The sequence below is a fragment of the Danio aesculapii genome, chromosome 13 (assembly GCF_903798145.1).
Source record: "Danio aesculapii chromosome 13, fDanAes4.1, whole genome shotgun sequence".
Taxonomy (NCBI): domain Eukaryota; kingdom Metazoa; phylum Chordata; class Actinopteri; order Cypriniformes; family Danionidae; genus Danio; species Danio aesculapii.
In genome coordinates this window covers 25,188,514-25,211,970 of record NC_079447.1, presented here as the reverse complement: position 1 = coordinate 25,211,970, position 23,457 = coordinate 25,188,514, and the positions used below count along the sequence as shown (strand labels likewise).

At 36.8% G+C, this 23,457-nt stretch overlaps 2 protein-coding genes across 2 annotated transcripts in view; one reads left to right on the top strand and one right to left on the bottom strand.

Annotated features, from left to right (window-relative positions):
* b3gat2 (beta-1,3-glucuronyltransferase 2 (glucuronosyltransferase S)) overlaps positions 1 to 21,475 on the top strand; it is a 50,723-nt gene extending 29,248 nt beyond the window's left edge. Inside the window, exons 3-4 of the mRNA XM_056470417.1 lie at positions 4,344 to 4,492; positions 20,873 to 21,475. Of these exons, the coding sequence (XP_056326392.1) occupies positions 4,344 to 4,492; positions 20,873 to 20,959 (236 nt within the window). The 3' untranslated portion in view covers positions 20,960 to 21,475. The remainder of the gene's footprint in view (positions 1 to 4,343; positions 4,493 to 20,872) is intronic.
* A 98-nt stretch (positions 21,476 to 21,573) lies between these two features.
* Positions 21,574 to 23,457, bottom strand: part of smap1 (small ArfGAP 1) — a 134,890-nt gene continuing 133,006 nt past the window's right edge. Inside the window, exon 9 of the mRNA XM_056471455.1 lies at positions 21,574 to 22,635. Within this exon, the coding sequence (XP_056327430.1) occupies positions 22,501 to 22,635 (135 nt within the window). The 3' untranslated portion in view covers positions 21,574 to 22,500. The remainder of the gene's footprint in view (positions 22,636 to 23,457) is intronic.

Below are 23,457 nucleotides of genomic sequence, written 5' to 3'. Positions count from 1 at the left end.
ACACAAATCTGAACTCTGGGTGAAATCAGGTTTACAGTTGTTGTTTAATTTAAAGACCCAATAGTTTTTCAGAAAGGATGTTGGTCATAAGTTTTAGTACAGTAATACTGAGAATAGTACTGCAGAAAAACAGAGATTTATTTTCCGCAATAAAATGATGAATATAATGATGTATGAAATCATCATTATGCAGGACCATATACCTCTATAAAAACCTCCAGAATATATTTGAGTAAAACTGTAAGATGTGGTGTATGTAAGTGCTGCTGAAGTGGAGGATTATGTTTCAGTGCAGGAAAAATCATAATTTTGGGAAAACTGCCTTTAAAAATTCGATACTGTAATTGAAATCTGCAGACAGGTGTGACAAAAGCAACACTTAAAAGTGGATTTTGCATGATTTCTTTACATTAGACTAAGCATATATAACTATATAAAGGCCAAAATCTCAGCATTGATGGGTTAGTGAAAAACGTAAAGGTCCCATGAAATAATAAAAATGTTTAAATGTTAGTTTCAGTCTGTTAGTTTTAAAGATATTTATTAGCTAGTGTGCTCCAAAACAGTGACAAAATTCACATTTAGATAATATAAAACTGATATAAACATCCAAATCTTGCAGTTAGTCACTTCCACCTAAATGAATTAACTTTTTTTTCACATCACCTCATACTTCAGTTTCTCGTCAAATCTTGACCAATCACATGCTCACTAGTATCTGACATGTCCCACCCCCTTCAAGACGCTTCTCATTTGCTTTTCATTTGATATGCTTGATCTCAACCAGTCTCACTGGCAGAGCTGTGATGAAAACAAATCACTATTGGCTGTTTTTTAAAAGGGGAGGAGCTACTGTATGTCCTACCCCCACTCAATGTTTTAATTGAGATTACATCAAACTTTGAAGGAAAAATGCACTTTTTAAAGCACTTCAGGGACCTTTAAAAATAAAGATTCTTTATCTGCATCGATGGTTCCATGCAAAAAAAAAAAAAAGGTTTAAGAAACCCTGGAGTACTTTTTTAAAGATTTTTAACAGATTTCTGTATTCTGAGAATCAATTACAGTTTTTCTCAGTTGCTTTGGTGCATTTTTCACAACACTATTTACATTTGCACAACAGTTATTGCATTTCTCAAAGCAATTAGTCATTTGTGCATATCATAGTAGCAGTTTCTCATTCCTCCCAACAAATTGCAAATGCTTTTGGACATGCATCAATCGCTTTCATACAACTCTCTGCTGTTTTATAACATTATCATTTGCTTATGTCAGTCAAAATTCAATAACTTGTGAATGCTGAATAGTCATTCTATATAAAACTAATAGTCCTCATTTCATTACTTGAGTCATTACTTACAAAAATGTTGAACTAGTTGTCAAAATCTGTCAAGCTAATTTTATAAAAAAAACATTTTAATCTTTTTTTTTTTGAAAATGTCTTCTAAATTGAACAATTTTATGAATGATTTACAGACCTATGTGTGTTGTAGGTTTAGTTCAAATATGTACTGCCATATTGTTTACAGTTGTGCACAGCTCTACCCAAAGGAAGTTTATGTTTGTTGTAAACAAGGGTGTGTTTATTCTTTTGCACAATGCTGTGAATAAATTAGAATTGTAAAGAGCAAATGCAGTAAAAATGTGAAACATACATATTCAGTGTCTTGTACTCAGACACCTCACTAAATGCAGTGATGTCTAACTTTACGGTAGTTTTCAAATGGCTGTGCAAATAGTATATACTGTAGTGCTGTCTTGAGCATTTTCAAGAAGTGCCACCAAAATTTGACTTTTTTGCATTGGAAAAAATATACAGAGTAAACTGTCATGATGAAAACATGACTAGACATTTGACTCTCTTGTTCATAAACAATGGTGTCAGGACTTTTCATCTTGATGACACTGACACATTCATTGATATCATTACTTGCTTTTGAGGATCTATCCATTATGAGCAAGGGACATGCTTTTGCAGGTTATCAGCTAGGTTTTGCAGTTTGTACTAATTGTTTTGAGAAATACATTATCTGTTGTGCAAATGTAAATAGTGTTGTGAGAAATGCACCAAAACCACTGAGAGAAACTGTAAGACAAAGTTGGCACCTGTTAGCTTTAATTGTGGATAAAACTGGATAATTTGAACTCGATAAATTTAAATTTAAATTTGTCAGCTGATTTCATCTTCCGGGTTTAAAATAATTTTTGGGGAGGGATCAAAATTGGTGACGTTGCGCTTCTCTGCCTGTCCTGAAATGATGCATTGGTTTCTCATTATTATTCATAGCTGAGTTTTCTCATCCTATGAGAAGACCCTACTTCTTAATTAATTATGAGAGACTGTGCTTTTCGATGACAGACCCAGACAAAGATGTGAGACCATGGCCACGCAGTATTTAGCTGTTCATGAAGGGTCGTATGTGTTTGTTTCCAAGATCTATGGGGTTTGTTGCATGGCTTTCCATGCGATGCTCTCCGAAACAGCAAATCTGTTTGTGTTCAGCAAGCATTTTTGTGGGGAGAGCTGTACAAGAATTGGAGAATGGCGGACTTTGTCTTTTATCAGTTGAAGTTGGTAACAATCAGACACATCGCATATATTCGTGCTGCTGTGTTTGCCTATGTTTAAAATCATACAGATTACCGGCAGGTCTAATGGTTAGAATAGATAGGGCAAGAGACCTGCTGCACTGCTATCCACTGTGTCTGCATTCAGACTCGTGGATTCAGGAGGAGAGAAGTCCTCCTCATTAGTGTTTACATGATTATTTTTTATAATGATATAACAAGTTGTGGTCATGTGTAACCTATATATTATACGAAATTACTGCCTATCGTATATGAAGCAGGGCATTAAATTACTTAATATTTATTTTTCTTTGCATTTTAACTTTGCAAACTATAAAATCATGCGTCTCCTCAACGGACAATTATTTGCTTTGCTCCCCTCTTTTTCACCTGCTCCGGCGGCCACACCCACTCCTTCCTCTGTTCAGACTTGAACTGAAAGACGGGGGTTTCATGACTATTTAAACCTTACCACTTCACAAAAATTTCTATACAGTAGAAATGAGTTCAATATATTAGCAAAATGTATTCACATTAATGGAAAAACTAAATTTACTAATGTTTTTAGGGATATCATTTTTTTTTCTGAGCCATTTGTGCAAACCTCTTTTTGGTGTAAATTTTGTCCAATATCTGGAGCTTGCACCAAACTCAGACTTTGTCTCTAGCAACTGAGGTCTCTAATAGCTGGAGAAAGCTATCTGTTAATATTCTCATTCATCTCAATGGCAGTTGTTCAACCCCTGGATGTATGTGATTTGCAATCTGCCATCAGTGCTTAAGGGAACTCACTTCTGCAGCCAGGTTTGAGCCGTATGTGACTAATCACCCTGAAGCCACAGGGACATGACATCATGACAAAGCTGATTGACTGATGACACTGCAAGAGCACACACAGATCCAGACTTTCACTGATGACTGTCAGGAGCTTTGACGTCAAAAGCAGCAGAGAGAAATAGCTAAATAAATAAATATAAATTTGAAAAGGATGAATACTTTCCTTGTAAGAAAATGTTTTTTGCTAATGTTAGCGTTTGTAGTGACCCTGTACATACAAAAGATATTCAGTGTAAAAGAGTTTGTATAGCAAAATAAAATTGTTAGGCATTTTAAAAAGGAATCCCCTGTCGACATATTAAAAAACGAAAACTTGTATCTCCAAAATGCTAATACGTTGTCATTTTACATCTTTAAAAGTTGATACGATCTGCCAAACAACCCATTTGTCAAGAAGCTTTTAATCATTGAAAATATTAAATTTAGTTTGATCACATTCCTTTATATACTGTTTTTAGGGTCAGGTTAGTTTAAGCATGTTGCTTATTTTTATAGAAATATTGTATATTTGTTATTCTAAATGACATTATTTTACAACTGTTTTGCCCATATTTTATTTTTTACAAAGGTTATTTGGAATATTAAAAATGACTTAAACTTAATATGCTTTCTATATATAAAATCACTAGTAAATTTTATTTGATGCAGATATCTTTTGGCCATATTTGTTTTTATCTTTGACATTTTAGGGAAAATCTGTGTGATAGTATTTTATGTTAAAATAATATAAAATTATCCCATGATGAGACAAAACAAACCAGGATTGCAGTCGTCTGATATATATTTGGTATTTTCTATGATTTTCAGAACAAAAAGCTAACTTACAACATTATCATTGTGCTATTAAATATCTGAGCCTTTAACAATTAAAATGACCACCGCTAAAACCACTATATCAACTGAAAAACAATTCCCTTTATACCTTTTGTCATTGGCAGGCTTTGCAGTGAACCTGCAGGTGATCCTGTCAAACCCTCGTGCCCTGTTCAAGAGAAGAGGAGCAAAACCAGGAATGCAAGAGTCTGATTTCCTCAAACAGATCACAAAGGTAGAAGACTTGGAGCCAAAGGCAAAGAACTGTACCCAGGTCAGTGGAGCAACCTGCATTTACATCCTTCATGACAAATATCAGGCATAATAAATCCTGTATCCAATTTTTGATATTCCTCTATTATTTTCTAATCTCAGAGATATTAGTTTGGGCATTGCGTCTTTTTACATTTGGTTTTAATGCTGTCATAGTGTGCATTGATTCAATGTACTAAATTGCTTTCTGATATGCATGTAAAAGGTATGTGGCTTAGGTAAGTTAAAAAATATGTGGAGGAATAGTTTTATATGTTCATTTATAACCACAGGAATTACTCCTAGAATGAAAAACTCAGTTTTGGCCATACTTGGAACAGTGCTCTGACTTTCTGCAGCTTGTTTGAGTGCATAAGATACACCGTCTGCTCTGAAATACACACATGCAAAATACTTATACCTTATTTGAAAATAAAACAAGTAGGGTAGATGTCTTGTTAGCATTCTTTTCAACTCAAGTAGTAGAGAGAGTGAAGTTTGCTACCGAGTTTTGGTAAAATATAGGCTAAATTAGAATTATAATGGACAAAAGGAACAGACGGATATGCATTTAGTGTTGTATTTTGAAGCTTTAACGTATTCAATTTATTCTTCACTTACGAGCGGCTGCAGTCATTGGAATCTTTTTGGCTCAAGACTTCCAGTCTCACTCACTTTTAAAGGATAAAATCAGCTTGTTATGCTGCTTGATGAAGCAAACTGATGTTATATTATTATATTATTCTACTTTTTATCTATTGTCATTACACACTTATTTGTAGAGCAAGCAGTTTGACCATTTTCTGCCGTTTATTATTTCTAGTATTTCTAGGGGTTGTCAAAATTAATTGTTTCTTTGATGCACCGTGATGGAGATAGGGACAATTCGATATCGGTTCAGTAATAGATCATAACCGGTTATTACATACTGACGTCATTTATCTCCTATGCGCGATGTCGCAGTAAAATACTATGGCGAAGGAGGTGAGGGCGAGTAAATAAAACGCTCCTACTACTTAAAAGGTAGATAATTTAGCACAATTAAACTGCCTGTGAGTTTCACTGCCACTGAAGAAGGTACAGCACAAGCTGCTGTTTTACTACTAGGGAGAAATGCTATAAAAATCCATCTCTGCCTCTTTCTCTCTCTCACTTTGGACATTTGACCTGCTGGCGTGTTCGTGAGGTTACTTTTCCTCTCCTTTTGGCTGTTAAAGTGATACTTGTGGATCCAGAGACGAGCATGCCTGTGGTGCGAGTTTTCTCCACTGTGTTTATTATGGATTACCTGTGATAACCGCATATTATGCACATTGTAACCGCGGCTGTTCTTCCCGCATCACTCATCGGTAACAGTGCTTTCATTTCTAAAGCCAATCGCAGTCTTTTCTGTTGAGCAGGTGAAGACAATGATCAATCATAGGGGTGTAAGACCTCGCTTGACAGCACTCAAAAAGCAAGCGGGATAATATTTACGTTAGTTTATTTGCTATAAAGGCTCATGTTGTTCTGTGCATGTATTGGATTTTTGTTTAATACATTCATTTTCTTTGAGCAGGTCAAATTAAAGTTACAGTTCATACATCTTACTACTGTATTAAAAAACTAAATTGTATTACAAATAATATATTTATAGATTTTTATCAAAAAAAATTCTTGTGTTGTAAATAAAAATCTAATTATGTATGGAAAACATCATCAATGCGCCGAGATATCGAGTTGAACCAAATCGATGGCATGATAATCGGAACCAAACCGAACCATGAGACCAGTGTAGGTTCACACCTCTAGTCATTTCTCTCATAGGCAACTGAATCGGAGGTTCTAAAACAAGTGCAAAAACAAGTGCAAAAACAAGCGCACTTCCACATCGCAGAATAAGGTCAATATGAAAACAGGCATGAATTAATATCAAACTCTACATAAACAGATAAGTTTTATAAAGTTTATAGCTTATATGACATTGCATTGCATACGCATTAAACTAACAAAAAATACATTTAACAGACCTTACACCTCTTGAGGGTGGTGCAGAATACAATTATAATCTGTATATCCAGCATTTTGCATTCTGATAAGCTTGCCTGCGAAATGTTGCTAAATACAGGTCTAAGTGTCTAAAATGTTTTGAGCTTTTCCACCTTTGACTACATCTGTAGCATAAATCACATAAATCAGATTGCTTTTGTAGCGTAATTGTGGTTGAATTGGTTAAAGAACACAGGAATGGACACCTATTGACAAACACGTGATTCCTATGGGACATATGAAAGTATCATTTTGGAAATGCTCCTTGGTATGCCAATCTATTCTTCTTTCAGTGACAATAGGGAAAAGAAGAGACAGGAGAATTTGAAAATGAAAGCCGCATTCCTATGCATTTGACTTGTCTGGATCTAAAAGCTCTTTCATTCATCCGTGGCCCATTATCTCAGAAGCCGAAATCTCAAGCTCAAACCTCTTCAGTCAGCTCACCTTACGTGTCAAAATACTCTCTTCCTTCAGTACCACACGTCACGGCTACTGCCATCATCATTATCACCCAATTACCCTAATGGTAGCCGCGCTGGGTTATTAATAGTGACTATTAGCAGGGCTGACAATTCCACTAATCACCAACACCAGCAAGAGCAGGACACTTTTCCACCGTCAGCCAATCAGCTATGCGTCATTTTGGCGAATGCAGCATAATGTCTGCATTGTAAACACAAAGTTTATTCCAGTGGTACAATTCTATTGCGGGTAACAATGCTTCACAGGGGAGACCAGGATGGCACCAAACACCCTTTAAGGGATAGTTCACCCAAATATGAAACTTCTGTCTTCATTTACTCACCCTTTACTTCTTTCATACCAGTTAGAGTTTTTTTTTGTTCTGCTGAGCACAAAGAAAGATATGAAGAGTTCAGATGCAAAAACCTCTAAGTGCCAGCTGAAATTTTCTTCTAAACTACTGTAAGCATTTTTCAAAGCCCCCGTGTGTTCAGTTATTTCACTTTAAAGACAATACAAAAGAAACTATTCTTAGCCATGAAAGTGAAATTACTGAACCGACACAGAGGAGGCTGAGAAGATTCTTTTTAGGAGAACGTTTCAGGTGGCACTTAGAGGCTTTTACTTCTAAACTTTTTATGTATTGAAGAATGTAAGAAATCTGTAAACATTAACTTCCATTGTAGGAAAACAAATACTATGGAAGTCAATGGTGGCTTCATCATTCTTTAAATGTATCTTCTTTTGTGTTAAACAAAAAACAAGACACAAGAACAAGTAAAGAGTGAGTAAATGATGTAATAATAATAATTACTCGCATTTATAGCCACCAATGTGCAGCATCCACCTGGATGAAGCGATGGCCATATTGCCCCAGACCGGTGGAGAGGATTATAATATGGGGATGGTTGGGAGGCCATGATGGACAGAGGCCAGTGGGCAAATTTGGTCAGGATGCCAGGGTTAAATCCCTACTCTTTTTTTGAAGGACATTTTTAATGAAGGACCGCAGAGAGTCAGGACCTCGGTTTAATGTCTCACCCGAAAGACGGCAGTATAGAGTCCCCATCAATATACTGGGGCTGGGTTAAATATTTGGTGCTTTGTTGGGTTATTTTTAACCTTTATTATGTTATTTATTTAATAACTCAACCAGTTGGGTAAAAAACATTTATTTCAACAGTCAACTGATTTAACTAACACAGAACAGCTGCATTAATAATTAATATGCATATGTAATGTTGTTTTAGCATTGTAAAGTTTGTTTAAGATATAACACAACAATGTTGTTATTTTTTTAAAATCAAATTACCTCTCTGTGTCTGTCGCAGCCCTGCTTAGCTTCAGTGGGTGACCATGTGAGAGCTGCTGCTGGCTAATTTAATGTTTGAATAAACCATTGCTTTAAATATAAATACTCTTTATTGGCATCACTGGTTCTATGCAGAAAATATTCTCACCATCATTTTATTTTTAGAGTGAATGGCTGGTCCACCCTATCAAATGAGACAAATTAAAAAATTTTCAATGTAAAAAAAAAGAAAGCTCCCGCTTAGTAGCGTCATGTAAAGAATAAGTAATGAGGAATAAGATGGTGGATGAGCGCTGATCTTCCAGCTGTGGTTTCTATTCAGTAGGGAATGCTAAATGCTGCAATCTGAATGATCAATCCACTTTAAAGAGATATTTCATCCCCCAAAAAAGATTTTGTCACCATTTATCCACACTTTAGAGGTTCAGCCGCTGGTTTGAGTCCCCGTTGGATCAGTTGACATTTCTGTGTGGAGTTTGCATGTGTTGGCATGGGTTTCCTCCGGGTGCTCCGGTTTCCCCCACAATCCAAAGACATGCGTGAATTGAATAAACTAAATTGTCCCTAGTGCATGTGGGTGCATGTGAATGAGTGTGTATGGGTGTTTCCGAATGCTGGGTTGCAGCTGGAAGGGCATCCGCTGCGTAAAACATATGCTGGTTAAATTGGCGATTCGTTCCGCTGTGGCGACCCCAGATTAATAAAAGGACTAATAAAATAAAATAAATGAATAGTGTTACTGTTTGCTGATGTCACTTCAGAGTCCTTGCTGAAACATGACACAAGGGAAAATGTTATATGTTCATATAACTACCCAGGGTTCAAAAACAAAAATGTTTGGTCTCTTTCTGAATAATTGAATTAACATAATTCAGGCATATACATTTAGCTCATATTTTTGACCTGGTAATGTGTGTTTTTTTTTTTCTATAGCTTTAGTTTGAAAAAAGGCTCCAAAGCCCACTCAATGGGGTATAAGACTTTTAATTTCAGTCAGCCAGCCCCAGGGCTTCCAGTGAATTGTCATCCCATACAAAATTGCTGCGTTTAAGATCTGATTTCTTAAAAAAAAACAGCGATCATCACTGCCTGGCTGAGATACAATATAAAGTGGGTTTCAGACCAAACAAGAAGCACTGCATTAAGTTATATTTTTCCACGCCATGTCTTTAAAATATGGAAGTTAATTTTACCCCAGTATTTTTAATGGAGTTTCTGCGCTCACCTGCTGCTAATGATGGCGCTTGCGTTTAAACGGTCTTTCGTCTCTTTTTACGCTTTAACCAAATGGATGCTTAAGTCTATTTAACTGATTATATTTTAATTACATTACAACATCAATGCTGTAAAAGTAACCTTATGAAATTGAAAATAGTCACATAAGCCTTTGACCACAAGTTCATCACTGGATGAAAAACACTAGCTGTGGATGTTTCTCAATATGTGTTCTTCAGTGGTCTTACGACCTCGTGTTCTCATGTAACGTCATCATCAGCTGCCAAAGTTCAGTTCCGATACTCAAGACCGCAAGAAAGGAGGACGTGTGAAACTTCCCGGATGTGTTCTTGATATCGGGGATGCACCGATGCAGAGTTGAGCACTGATCTTACTCTTGAAGTCCCAGAAGTCATTGTGACTGGAGGTGGGAAGCGCAGCATTTTATTTAGATTTATTATTAAATTTCAGAGATATCACTTATTTACCTCAGGAGTTTCTCTAAATGAAACGGTGAATATAAACATTACCATGGACATCTTAATAAAGGAATAATTGTTTGCTGAAATTAAAATCTGTTTCATTTGTATTGTGCAACGTAAATTTATAATGTTTTTATGCAGCGTTGTAGCTGTATATAAGCAAAGATATATGAAAAAAAATAACGTGATTTTTTTTTTTACAAATGAAGCATGAGCACACATTGCTTTGCATCTTATAAACACAACCAAGCCTTAAAATACACACTGGACCACCCCTTTAAAAAATAAAAAAAGGCTCCAAAACCTACCCAATTTCACCAAGGTCTTCTTAAATGAATATTTCTGGCCTCGTCGCTGGTGTGTGTATATATCACCTGTAAACAGAACAGAAAGGCCACTGACAGTTATAAAGAAGTGCGAGTCTCTACTTGGACAAAGTGGGAGTTTAATATACTTAAATTTGTGGCTGTATTCCAATTATATGAGGATGGCATTATGGAAGTAAACAAAAGGAAAGTGTGTGTGTTTGTGTGTGTATGCCCCGTGATGGCCGTCATCGGGCATCTGTCCAAATGGAGCACTGCCAGCGACGTCTTTCGGAAAGGTCACATTTGTAGAAAGTTCTTGAGGGTCCCTGGCGGATGACTGGGACTAAGCCTGCGGGCAGTGCGATATCGCTAACTCCCAGCATGCACTTCAAAATTAAGGGCTGGGGAGGATTGAGGGGGTCATCCAACTCTGAGTAAACAGACTGAACCAATGTGACAAGGAGGACAGGGACAGACAGAGACGAGGAAGAAGAGGGCAAAGGGAATCTGTTTAAGATTGGCAGAGAGATGGCAAACATGCCATATAGATGGAGAGGTGACGAGGGTGAGAGAGAGAGAGAGAGAGAGAGAGAGAGAGAGAGAGATTCACAGGCATATTTACAGAAGTCAGTGCATAGACTCTCCTATTTATTAATGTCAATCTCAATCGCGCTCCTGCCAGACTGCTGTCAGCGTGCCAGCATGCTAGGTTCTGCCCACAACACAATCTCTCGAATTATTATTCTCTCTCAAGGCTTCAGATGCTCATCTTGTTTAGATTCAACACAAACCCTTGGAAAATATCTTACGGACAAAAATTATTTGAGAACATTTATTTTCCTATAGGACAGGACAATTGGAATCCACCAACACAATCTCACAGCAATTCGTAACTTTTAGATTTAGTGGCTAATTCGTACGATCTAATTCATACAATTTAGTACGATTTGCTCATCCCCCAATGACGGTTGGGTTTAGGGGTGGGGTTAGGTGCCACGCCTCCTTTTTAAAAATCGTACAACTTTGTACGATTGAACTCGTACGAATTAGCCACTAAACTGACAAAACATAAATACTTACGTTTTCTCGTGAGATCAGGCTGGAATCCACACATTTTCCTTACAATGGACTTGTGAAAAACCAAGATATGCTGCTAACTTTAGGTTTTGACAGATGGCTGCTGGTTTAAGCTGGTTCTTTGCTGGTCATGGGTAGGGCCAGACAGAATCTGCATACATTTTGTGATATTTCTGTGCAGAATTTTGTTAAAAATCTGCGGATTTATGCGGAATGATTTTGGGAGTATCATAACTAAAACGTAATATATGAAAAAAAAAAAAACTTTTAATTTAACTTTTTATTTAATGTTTACTATGCAAATCCAATTAAATCCACTTTATTTGGTAAACAAATCAAGTCTCTCATATATCTACTAAAAAACTGAAAATATTACTTTACAAATTGTATTGTAAATAAATCATATGAATATTTTCATATTAGTCAATAATATTGCTGAAATTAATTAAAAACTGAATAACTATAAATTTACACATCTAAATAAAAAGAATTAATGATGGGCTAAAAATCTGCGGAATTATGTGCACGCAGATTCCGTATGGGCCTAGTCATGGGTCAAAAACTACCTGCCAACACATGCGGTTTTATTTTCCAGCAGGGGCAGCTGAACAAATTCGGTAAAAATTATAGAAAAGTTAGTCCTAATGCTGTGCAAAATTATGGAAAAATAATTGAATGATGTTTTATAGATAACATTTTACAACAGGGGTGTTCCTGGAGGGCTGGTGCCCTGCACAGTTAGGCTCCAAACCTGCTTCAACACACTTACCTGTAGGTTTCACTCAAGACTGAAGCACTCAATTAGTCTGATCAGGTGTGTTTAATTAGGGTTGGAAGTAAACTGTGCGGAGCTGCGGCCCTCCAGGAACTGAGTTTGACACGTGTTTTACAAGATGGTTATACATAAAAAGTGATACAATAGCTAACATGAACGTTACATTTGTAGCATTTTTTGTCTTTGTTATTTTCTACACACAGAGCAGTTTTTTAACATTATAAATCAAAGTCAGTCAAATACAGCAGTTTCAAATACATTTTTGCATTATTACCCCAGAACTGTTTTTTTATTAACAGTAAACATTTTAACTACAGAATAGTACAACTACAGAATAGTAGAGGTCAACTAAAGACATTGAGCCTTAATTATGTCAATGTTTTGTATTGTCTTTTAGATCATATTATAATAGTTATTTAGCAATTTTTATGGTGTTTACACAAAAAAATGTGTTAATTAAAAAAACAAATTCACAACAACTGTCAACTTAAAAAATAATATGCTAAACCAACTCATAACTTTAGAATTATAAGGTTTTATCTGACATTTTTGTCAAAATTGAATTATTCACATTTTCTTATTAAATCACAACTTATTTACATTATGTGATTTTTTTAATAAGTTGTTTACATTTTAAGACTTTTTATTTAAAAAACAAAAAAGGTTTTATCTACAAAATCGAACTCTAGCTTTGCTCTATAAGGTTCTTTCTGCGAGTTCTTTTTTAATGCACCCACGAGGACCAATCAGGATCAGCTTTCTTTGTCATTCCACCTGATTGCTTTGTTGACAGTGGGAAAGACAAGAAAGAAACACAAAGTCTGAGTCAACTAAATAATGCTGCACTATAAAAAAATGAGAGGAAACCTGAAACTAAAAAAAGATGTGTAAATGTGATGATTTAGAAGCTTTTTTTTAACATTGAGATGAAATGTTAAATTTAACATTGTTGAAAAAGAAATGGTTATTAAAAAATATTTAATATATTAAATGTGAAATATATATATACATACATACATACATACATACATACATACATATATATATAGTCAGTGAAACATTTTTCAGTGTTTATTAAACTTTGTTAAACAACTCATTGTCTTATTGTCAGTTTTCTTTTAGTCTTTGAATTGAATAGTATGCCTTGATGAGCAAATACTTAATTTAATTCATGAGGCATATAATTCAAAAAATATAATTCTATAATTCATATAAAGCATATAATTTAATAAATATTACCATATTAATTACATAAAATTAACATCTGCACTGGACAAAATATATTTTGCACAGTCTTGAATGCTTAATTTGAACAAGAAAAATCTTAAAACATTAAATAAATGTAGTAGAAAGCAAAAATGTAACTTTCTCAAACATCAACATAGTCAAAACACCATTTTTTAATTAAATTAATAAGCAGACTGATTGTATTTGTTGAAACGTACTGCTTTAATGAATGATCTGCCAGACTGAACCTTTAATTTCAAGCAGAAAATGACTTTTTAGAATTAGACAGTTCTTTCTGCATTTGCCCTGTTTGTTTTACCCCAACTTGTAAATTTAAGAGAATTTTGATCATTTACATTTAGAATACATTTAGGGTCTCTGTCATCTTAATGTATGAAAGAGAACTGTTACACACATACTGTTTGCTATATAGAATGCAAAAACTTTGAAGCTCAATATCTCAAAATCATTTAGATCGCAGACAGAACCTTATAAGACCTTATAGACAGTCATTGCATCTATTTATTGCTGCTGATCTGTCGATTTGTAGTGCTTCATTTATGCTGATTTGTTTGTCACTTTGAATAAAAGCATCTGCTAAATAAATAAAATGTAAATGTAAATAACAGCATCACTTTAAAACTGGTTTTCCGTTCCACTTTCATGTATATAAACAACATTTATTTGCTAAAAATGGCGTCATAAAAATGGCCATTTATAAGCCAGACAAGGTATCACTCTTCTCATCTTTGTGTTCCTGGCCAGATTATGCGAGCGGCTCATTATAGAACAGAGACTGATGTGTGAGCAAAGAGCAGCTTTCTGAAAGTCAGAGATTGGTTGTATTTTCTCATCAAGGAAAATACCAAATAGGCTTTCTCACACCTTAAATTGAAATCCATCTATCAGCGTATTAAACAAGATAGTTTGGCGCACGCTGTAATAATCATAACGACATCTGCCCTTGTCTTACAATATCGTCATGGATACAATAAGACTGCTCCGAGATTAGTCCAAAAAGTATGAAGGCTTTAAATTTTAATAAGCTTTTCTTGAAACCCATTTACAATTACTAGAGCCTATAGGGACTGCTGGCTTCATACCTCTGCAATGCTGTTACATCACTTCTTTCAATCTTTGCACGTTAAGTTGTAGCCATTACATTATCAACATTAAAAATTCAAGGATTTATGACATATGAAAGCACAAGCGCACACGTTTAATTCTTTATGCATTATTACTTTCCAACTATTAAATTTAGAATCACTGTGGGCCGTAAATGTCTTCGACAGCTGCACACAAACACAACTAATGAAGTTCAACCACCCACAAACCAATTACGTTACACTTCAGAAAGTTCATGATTTAGGCTTTTCCTCCTTCAGAGTTTGTGTAAAAACTTTTTGACACGTATTAAAGCTCCGTCCTACAACTTACTGAGCCCTGGTAATATTTATCAAGGGAAAAACGGCATTAGTAGGAAAAGTAGAGCATCCGACACCTACATAAGGAGCACTATTACTGAATCTACCAGAGGGATGCATCTTCTTATCAGGTCAGCTTCTACAGCATCCTTTGGGTTACATTTTTCAGCTGCGGCTCAATGATGAACCTTATTTATCTCTTTATGGTTCTGCTAAATTAGCCTTGTTATGCAAAACAAGCCAATTTGCAGTGCCATGTGTTGGGGAGCGGACGCGTCACACCTGGGTGAGGCTGTTTAACTGTGCTCATTCCCTGCACTGCCTCAATCTGATGTAATTAAGACATTAAACTAGTCCGAGATCCCAATCCGGCACCCTTCACGCACCAGCAGTCTAGAACATTTCCACAGAGAGATCAAATGCGTGTGTTTTGTGTCCTCTGAAGTCTAAGAAAGTCATTTCACTTGATGGTCATACTGTAGCTTCACACGTCCTGAACAGTGACACTCCATTCACATGGGGTATCAGCACCAATGCTTCCTATTCACTTTGAATGGGTGACAGCACTTGTTGACAAACTGAATTGTGGGTCTGTCTGCGCCGCTTCAGCATCGTTGCTCGCTGCAGAAGTTTGGAATTTCAAACTTCAAGCGCCAACGGAATCGTCAGCCAATCAGATTGCTTTATGCAAATTCCCCAGCTCAGACAGTAGCCGATTGCAGACTTGTTTCATTGTCTGATCCTGTTATGACGATCACGTCAGCCCCAACTTCAGACACGCCCTCCTCTGTCAAGCGTTGACGCTGAAGCCCCATGTGAATCGGGCATGAAGCTAAAACCTTTTGATCGCCCCCTGGTGGCTGGATGATAAACCTAACCTCGCCATGTGAACAAATAGAGTGTTTGAACTTATGTTAACATTTGCTCAGTGTCTGTATGTGTGACCATACTGCACTCTAAACATTTATACACTTGTGAATGTGCCAGACTGGAAATGCTTGCATGTCTCTACATTCCAAAGTTCAAGCTTGGTGATTTCGAACCTGCAAATTAGCATCACATGAATGCGTGAGACCAATAGGAGATCAAAACCTGACCTCTTTGTGCTGAAATTTGAAATATGGGGCAGTCATGTCACATCATCTTGTTACGTCCCGCCCCTTTTTAAGGGCACCATTCGACAGAATTCTATATGCTCAAACACTAGTTTGAATGTGGCTTAAAAATACTGGGTTGTCCTTACCCAATGTTGGGTCAAATATGGACAAACCAAACTCTTGGGTTGTAAAGTGTTATTTAAAGTTAATTGAATGTTGAGTTTGTCCATATTTGACCTAACATTGGCTTAAAACAACACAGTATTTTTTGCAGTGTGGCCATAACTGGATGTAATCAACAGCATGAATTGCATACTTAATGTATTACTAAATACATTGTTATACATATTTCTGTTACCTAAACCATGGGGAAAAAGTTGCTACATCAAATGAGAAAGACTTCTTAAGCAGCAATGAGTGTTTTGACAATATTTTGATAAAAGTTGCCTTAAAACGGGCCATAAAGGTGTCCTGAAAACACAGAGACTGAAAACAAACTATGGAAAACAGTTTTAAAGTCCTCATGTTTTAAAGTAATCCTGTTATTTACATTTATTAGTTTTGATAATATTTTCCTTTGTATACTTAGCTCTTCTTGTGCGTATTGCTGCTTCCCCTTGTATTGAATGCCTCCTCAATTGTAAGTTGCTTTGGACAAAAGCATCTGCTGAATAAATAAATAAATGTAAAATTTTATAAACTGAACTTGATAGATTGTAAAAGACACATATGAGCAGTATTAATTAAGACATAGGCCTGATAATATTTCACTTACTTGACCGAAACTGATAAGAACAAACATAAGGGTTGTGAAGATTCCTTCCCTGTGAGAAGATACCTTCTCTTCCCTCGTGATGAACCACAAACACATTTGTCCCTCAGCCTTTTGTTTTCTCTCTTCCTCTTGATTTGTTATAACTTTTGGCAGTCTATCGTACTGTAAATATATCAGTATGACCGATTATTACAGCCCAAAACATGACAACAATTGAACTTTTTCAGCAGCAATAATCAGCTAGATATGTAAGCTTCATTCACTTCAGTGGGATTGATTAAATTCTGTGCCAACAATATGGCCAAAATCATTATTGGATGCGAGACAAATTATATATATATATAAAACTGTTAATAAATAAATACATTTTTCAGAGAACAATACATTCCATAATTATAGGTAGTTCTCTTCACGTCATGTGTTTGTGATCTTCTTTTGTGCATGTTTGTTTGTTTGCTCTGAAGTGGTATTAAATGGGCAGTGGGGTCATGATTGTGTGCTTGGGTCTGTGTGAGTTTGGGTGGGACTTTAATATCGCAGCTCAATCTTATGTTTGCTACTGAACAGACTCTGGCTCCAAATACCTGGGACATTTGGCTTCACTTTCTAGAGTTGACAGATGTGGAAACACAGACTTTTTTTACAGTCAGTTTGCTGCTATTTTTACAAACTCAGACTAACTTTAATGCAGAAATCCCAAAACTGGATTGTCATACCTTTAAATAAAATATTTCAAACCAGTAAACAAATGTTATATAGAAATGTTGTTTCCTAAGCTTAATTCGCATTTTAAAAGCTTCTATTTTGATTTAAAGTTGATGAAACCACTTTACATGCACAGTTGCATATGCACATCTCAGGATATTGATTGTTTATTAGAGAAATGGTTAGTGATACACAATACATAAATCAGTGGCCATATCGGTATTGACCAAATAAATTATGGATTGTTTTTGCTAATTGATTCTTTTGAGATGTATGCTGTTGGCCATTAGTGATTGATTGGTTCTCTTTACATGACCGGACACATCAAATGCTGCAGATAATTGCTTTAGAGAGGTTTATGGTTAAGGGAAGACAAGATTCTGGTAGTGTATACATTTTCCACCAGAAACAAAACTTTTCAAGAATTCAAAGTGCAATTTGTAAATGATTTTGAGAAAAGCAAAGATTTTGCAGTTTCCTCGCCATTTTCTTTGTCTTCTGCAGTTGAAGTTTTAGTATAAAAGTCAGATGTCCACTGTATTTGTTTGCATTATTATTATTTTTTTTTTGTAACCAGGTTCAGAAAGAAAATCTATATTAAGATTTGTATTTTGTATTTATTTGGAGTTATTAGTTATTAGTATGGACAAAATATTCCATGTCACTGCATCCCTAAAACTGGTCCTTCTATTAGTAGGGACCAAAACTGATAAGAACAAACATGAATATTGTAAACATTCCTTCTCTACAAATCATAGTTCATTTTGGCCAAACACAAAGAGCTTTTGTTTTCAGTCTATTGTACTGTAAATATATTGTCGACTTATTAATATGCCCCAAAATATGACATTTTCAGCTTATTTTCATTTTTAATTTTCAGCAGCAATAATCAGCTAGATATGTACATTTCATTCACTTCAGTGAGATTGTTTACATACTGTGCCTCCAATATGGCCGAAACCATTATTAGATGTGAGACAAACTATATATAATTTTTTTTTTATAAATAAATCCTTTTTTCCCCCAAAGAACACAACAATACACAACAAACTATTGTTTTTTTTTGTGCATGTTTGTTTGTTTGCTTTGAAATGGTATTAAATGGGCTGTGGGGTCATGATTGTGTGCTTGGGACTGTGTGAGTTTGGGTGGGACTTTAATGTCGCAGCTAGGAAATCGCATCCATAAAACTGGCTGTTTTATTAGTCATGATAGCTGATGTGAAACTGAAGTTTCTACACAGTGTTGTGATCCTGAAGCGCAAGTGCTTTGAAACTGCACTGGGGCATGTTTCAAAACACCAGGTCATGTGACTACAGGGATTCAAAGCATCGATCATTTCAGAAAGGTTTCGCGACCTAGCAAACACTGCGTTTGACTGACAGGGTCGGAATTAAACCTTTATCTAATGTAGCCTAGTGAACCGTGCGTTTGCACAGAGTAACTGTGCTGCAAATTACCCCAGTACGAATCCCGACTTATACAAATTTTTTGAAATTATGACAATGTATTTTTTTTTTACATATTTTTAGGGGTTTTTCATCATTATTATACAGGACAGTAGAGATGAGACATGAATAGCAGGGAGAAGAGAGAGGGGGGTAGGATCGGCAAAGGACCTTCAGCCAGGAATCAAACTCGGGTCGCCATGAGCACCTCAGTGCTATATGTCGGTGCACTTTACCACTAAAGGCTATATGATGATGTATTTTAATAATGTTACTTTTTTTATGACCAACACAAGACATACGTATTCACAAAGTGTTCGTTCGGATGTCAGACCAATGTTAAAACATAACCCATTACAGGAACACCTCACCCTGGATTCGAACCCATTATCTCAGCATCACTTGAAACCTCAACTCTACAACGTGGGGTTTAAAACCTCAATTTGCTTAACTGCTTCTTTGCTGAAGCTGTTCCAGAGCAATACATTAAAGTGTCACTTTAGAGATGGATTTCGAAACGTTTTGAAGCTTTGACTGTTTTAGTGTTTCATGAAGTCTTGCTTTGCCCAACACTATCTATGATAAGAATGATCATATTATACATCCCTAATCTTATAATGCAACGCAGAGGTGCAGTAGGTAGTGCTGTCGCCTCACAGCAAGAAGGTTGCCTGTTCGAGCCTTGGCTGGGTCGGTTGGCGTTTCTGTGTGGAGTTTGCATGTTCTCCCTGTGTTCGCGTGGGTTTCCTCTGGGTGCTCCGGTTTCCCCCACAATCCAAAGACATACGGTACAGGTGAATTGGGTAGGCTAAATTGTCCGTAGTGAATGAGTGTGTATGGATGTTTCGCAGAGATGGGTTGTGGCTGGAAGGGCATCCGCTGCATAAAACATGTGCTGGATAAGTTGGCGGTTCATTCTGCTGTGGCGACCTCGGAATAATAAAGGGACTAAACCGACAAGAAAATGAATGAGTGAATGAATGAATGAATAATCCTATAATCGAGTCTGACAATCAAGCCTATAGGGTGATTTAAGTTGTGTTATAAATAAAAGCAAAGACACTGGAATATTTTCCATATTAAAAGAAGTTTTTGATATAGCCAGCACCTTGAGTTGATATATTAGAAACAGATTCTATTTCTTGCAGCGGAACAAGAGAAAACTTTGACAATGCCCACGTCAGGTACACCTCATGTGCTTTATTCAGTGTTAAATGCTAACAATGTGAGTTTGAATGCTGTTTCACATGACATTTATTGCTAAAGCAGCAGCAGATAGTTCACCTCAGATCTTAAAAAATAAACCGTGTGAAATTGAACTTTAGAACTGTTATATATTTGTGATTCAGCATGTACATTTAATAATGGTAAAGAGGTTTAATGTGTATTAATTAGATTATAAACCTTACCATTTCATGAGTGAATGCATATTCTGCGCTTCTGAATGTCGTGTTTTTTCTGGTGCAAATCTCTTATCACTGCAAATCTCGTCAGGTAGTGTGTTGTTAGGACACTGGGTTACAATGTAACCTGCTCACCTAATGTTTACACTCGTAATATTTATATTATTTGCTAATTAATAACCTCATGTGGAACTGAATCTGCGTCTCATTTCGGAGTCAGCTACTGCCCACCGGAGGTCGCATTTCGGTCACAGATGCATGCTTAGAGAGCCTTCCTGACTGAGTAGATGAAAAACGCTGTTTTCCAACAAGGCAACCCGGGCTGCTGAAATATAATTGGCTACAGTGGCATTGGGGGGGTTAAAAGAACCGAAACAAAGACAGCGTTCGGGCACGTGACTCATATTTTCAAAGCAGAATATCTGACTTCAGCATTGTTTTTCAGATAAACAAGAATGTTCACTTAGCAAGTTTCTTAAATATCTGCAAACTTATTATGGTGTTTTTTTTATGCTTAAGAAGAGTCAAAAACGTACATACAGCACCGTTAAGGGTACCAACAATTATCTCCACATCATATATATGCTATATATAGATATAGTCTTTGTTTTCAGTGCAAATGCTTGGTTTGAAATAACTGATTCCAGTTGGTTTCTTTCAGGTCCTGGTCTGGCACACCCGCACTGAGAAGGTCAACCTGGGTAATGAACCAAAGCGGCAACAGGATTCAGTGTTTATAGAAGTCTAGCAATCGACCCTGCACTAGTCATTCAACACTGGACGGAGGCCCGCCATCAATGGCACTTTCCAAAAAAAAAAAAAAAACGATGGCCACCTCTGAACTTTAGGATACCTGCTGTGGCGTAAAGGACACATGCCAAGCCGTCTCGGGATGCTGGAATGAATTCTCTATTGACATGCACTGTATCTGCTGGAGTTTCACACTGTGGCGTCACACTGGATTATCTGTAGGCGAAAGCATGGATAAATGAAAACTGTATGTGAAAAACTTGATCGTATTTCCAATGTGGAGGTCAACAGACCATTTTGTGGATGCTTGGAGAATCGGATCAATGCCTCTGAACAGGGAGGAAAAGGACTGGCTGCTTGAATAATGTAAAGAGAGCCTATGTGGTGCTGAAAATAAAACTAACTGCCTACAAAAAATAAAATAAATAAATAACAATAAAAAGAAACAGAGAATGAACATTCCATCCGAAGCACGAGACACCATTACAGGGACAGAACTTTTGGATTACAACTGTCTTTATTCCAAACGACCCTCTTTAAAAGCAAAAAAGGAAAAAAGAAAGAGATAACTTTACAATAAATGCGTCTTTAGACAAAATGATCACACAATAATTCATGGCTATTCACTGTTTAATGCACGGAAATAACAATATTCTGTCTCTGTACTAGGCACCAGAAAAAATGTAAACACATTATAGAAATAAACCTGGATGACACGGTGGGGATGTTGAAATTATTGCACAGCAGAGAGACCCTGTCTGAGACGATAGAAGCTCTGCTACAGCGGCGGGACTGACGTGTTTGACTGCGCGCTTTTGTTCGGCTAATACCAACGATCCTTTCTTTTGACCCCCAAAAGCCATCGCAGCTGTACAGTCGTCCAGGTTTATTTGTCTTTCACTCACTGTGCTTCTCTGTAACGCACACATTAAAACATCACAGTAAAGATGGGAGTTTGTCATGGAGCTACACGGATGCGGTGGGCTGAGAGGCCGGAGAGAAGGGGCCGAGGGGTTTGTCTATCATATGATTACATACATTACATGGGTCTATACAATATCTGCTACGGGGGTTGTAGGACGTCGGGCTACAGAAGTTAGGAAAAGGAAGGGGAAAGTCACAAATATGATAGCCATACCTCTTGTCTTTTAAATACTATGACTCACTATTGATTTGGTAAAGATATATTAGAAGCCTGTATAATTGGTCCAGCAGCTTTCATGGAGCTGATATGTGTTTTGAACCCCCCAAAAATATATTTATATTTATATATATAATAATAGAAGAGAAAAAATAATAATAATTGCAAATAAGATGGTCAAAGCTGCCAGTCTCTTGCACACCGTACTCTCACTCACTTGATCAATACACAGAGGGCAGGTTGAATCGATGCTCTCCAGAGTAGTAATGGTTGGAAAGAGAAAGGGGGAGAAAATTTGACAGTACATGAATAAAACTCTGGGTGCCGGTTGTGGTGGTTGGAGGAGAGGAGAGATGGAGGGATGCGATGCCTCTTGTCCTCCATCGTCCCTCATTGGTTTACTTCCAGAGCTGGGTGCTGAGGGTCTGACCGGAGGGGGGAGCCACCCAGCCGCCCATAGGGGCACCGGGCTGCCCAAATGCCATAGGAGCACCAGAACCGTTCAGGTTCATTCCAGACATCTGTTGGTTAATCTGAAAGAGACAAAGGGTTGAAAGAGAAGTGTGAAACAAGACCGGTAATGCCGAGTTCAGACTGCATGATTTTCAAAGTAGTCGCGTGTCAGATGTTTTCACACTGCATGACTATCTGGGCTAACATTTCATCACTGCTTTGTTTACACTGTAAGATGGATCAGCGACAGGGGGGTTTCACACTGCATGACTTTAAAATAGGAGAATCGCCGACAACTTTGTCCAAACTACGTCTCACATCCGAACACACGAAAAACAACAGGAAAACAACGCATGGTCACGTAGTATATCTTTAGTTATTAACTACATAATGAGAAAGAAGCCTTTGAAGGGGTAGAAAATGTGCTTATTTTGCTCAACTGTGTTTTGAGGAGAATTAGCTATTTTTCTTTTTCCACCCGGTTGTGGTATTGCTCGGATGACATGTCAAACAGGCACGGATGCTCCTGCCAAATTTCCATTGGTTTTTCCTCCATTTCTTGGTTCCAAATAAACTGAAAATGAGCGCTTTTAACTTCTCCCCCAACCTCCCGCTGGCCTGCAGGTACACATACTAGTGGATGCTGCTCTCTCATTGGCTGTAGGTAAATCGCAGATGTTATTTTCAATCAGAACACATTTCACACGGCATGCTTAGAATCGCCGACAGGTCCAAATATTTAGCATGCCAAATATCTCACGGGTGTCGGCGGCAATTCTCACAGATTGTGTCTTTGATAGTTCATACTGTGTGATTATCATTCGCGTGCACGAGCACGGATTTGCCTGTGATTTCAGGCATTTGTCTGTGATTTCTCAAAACCTGTCTGTGAGTCAAAATCG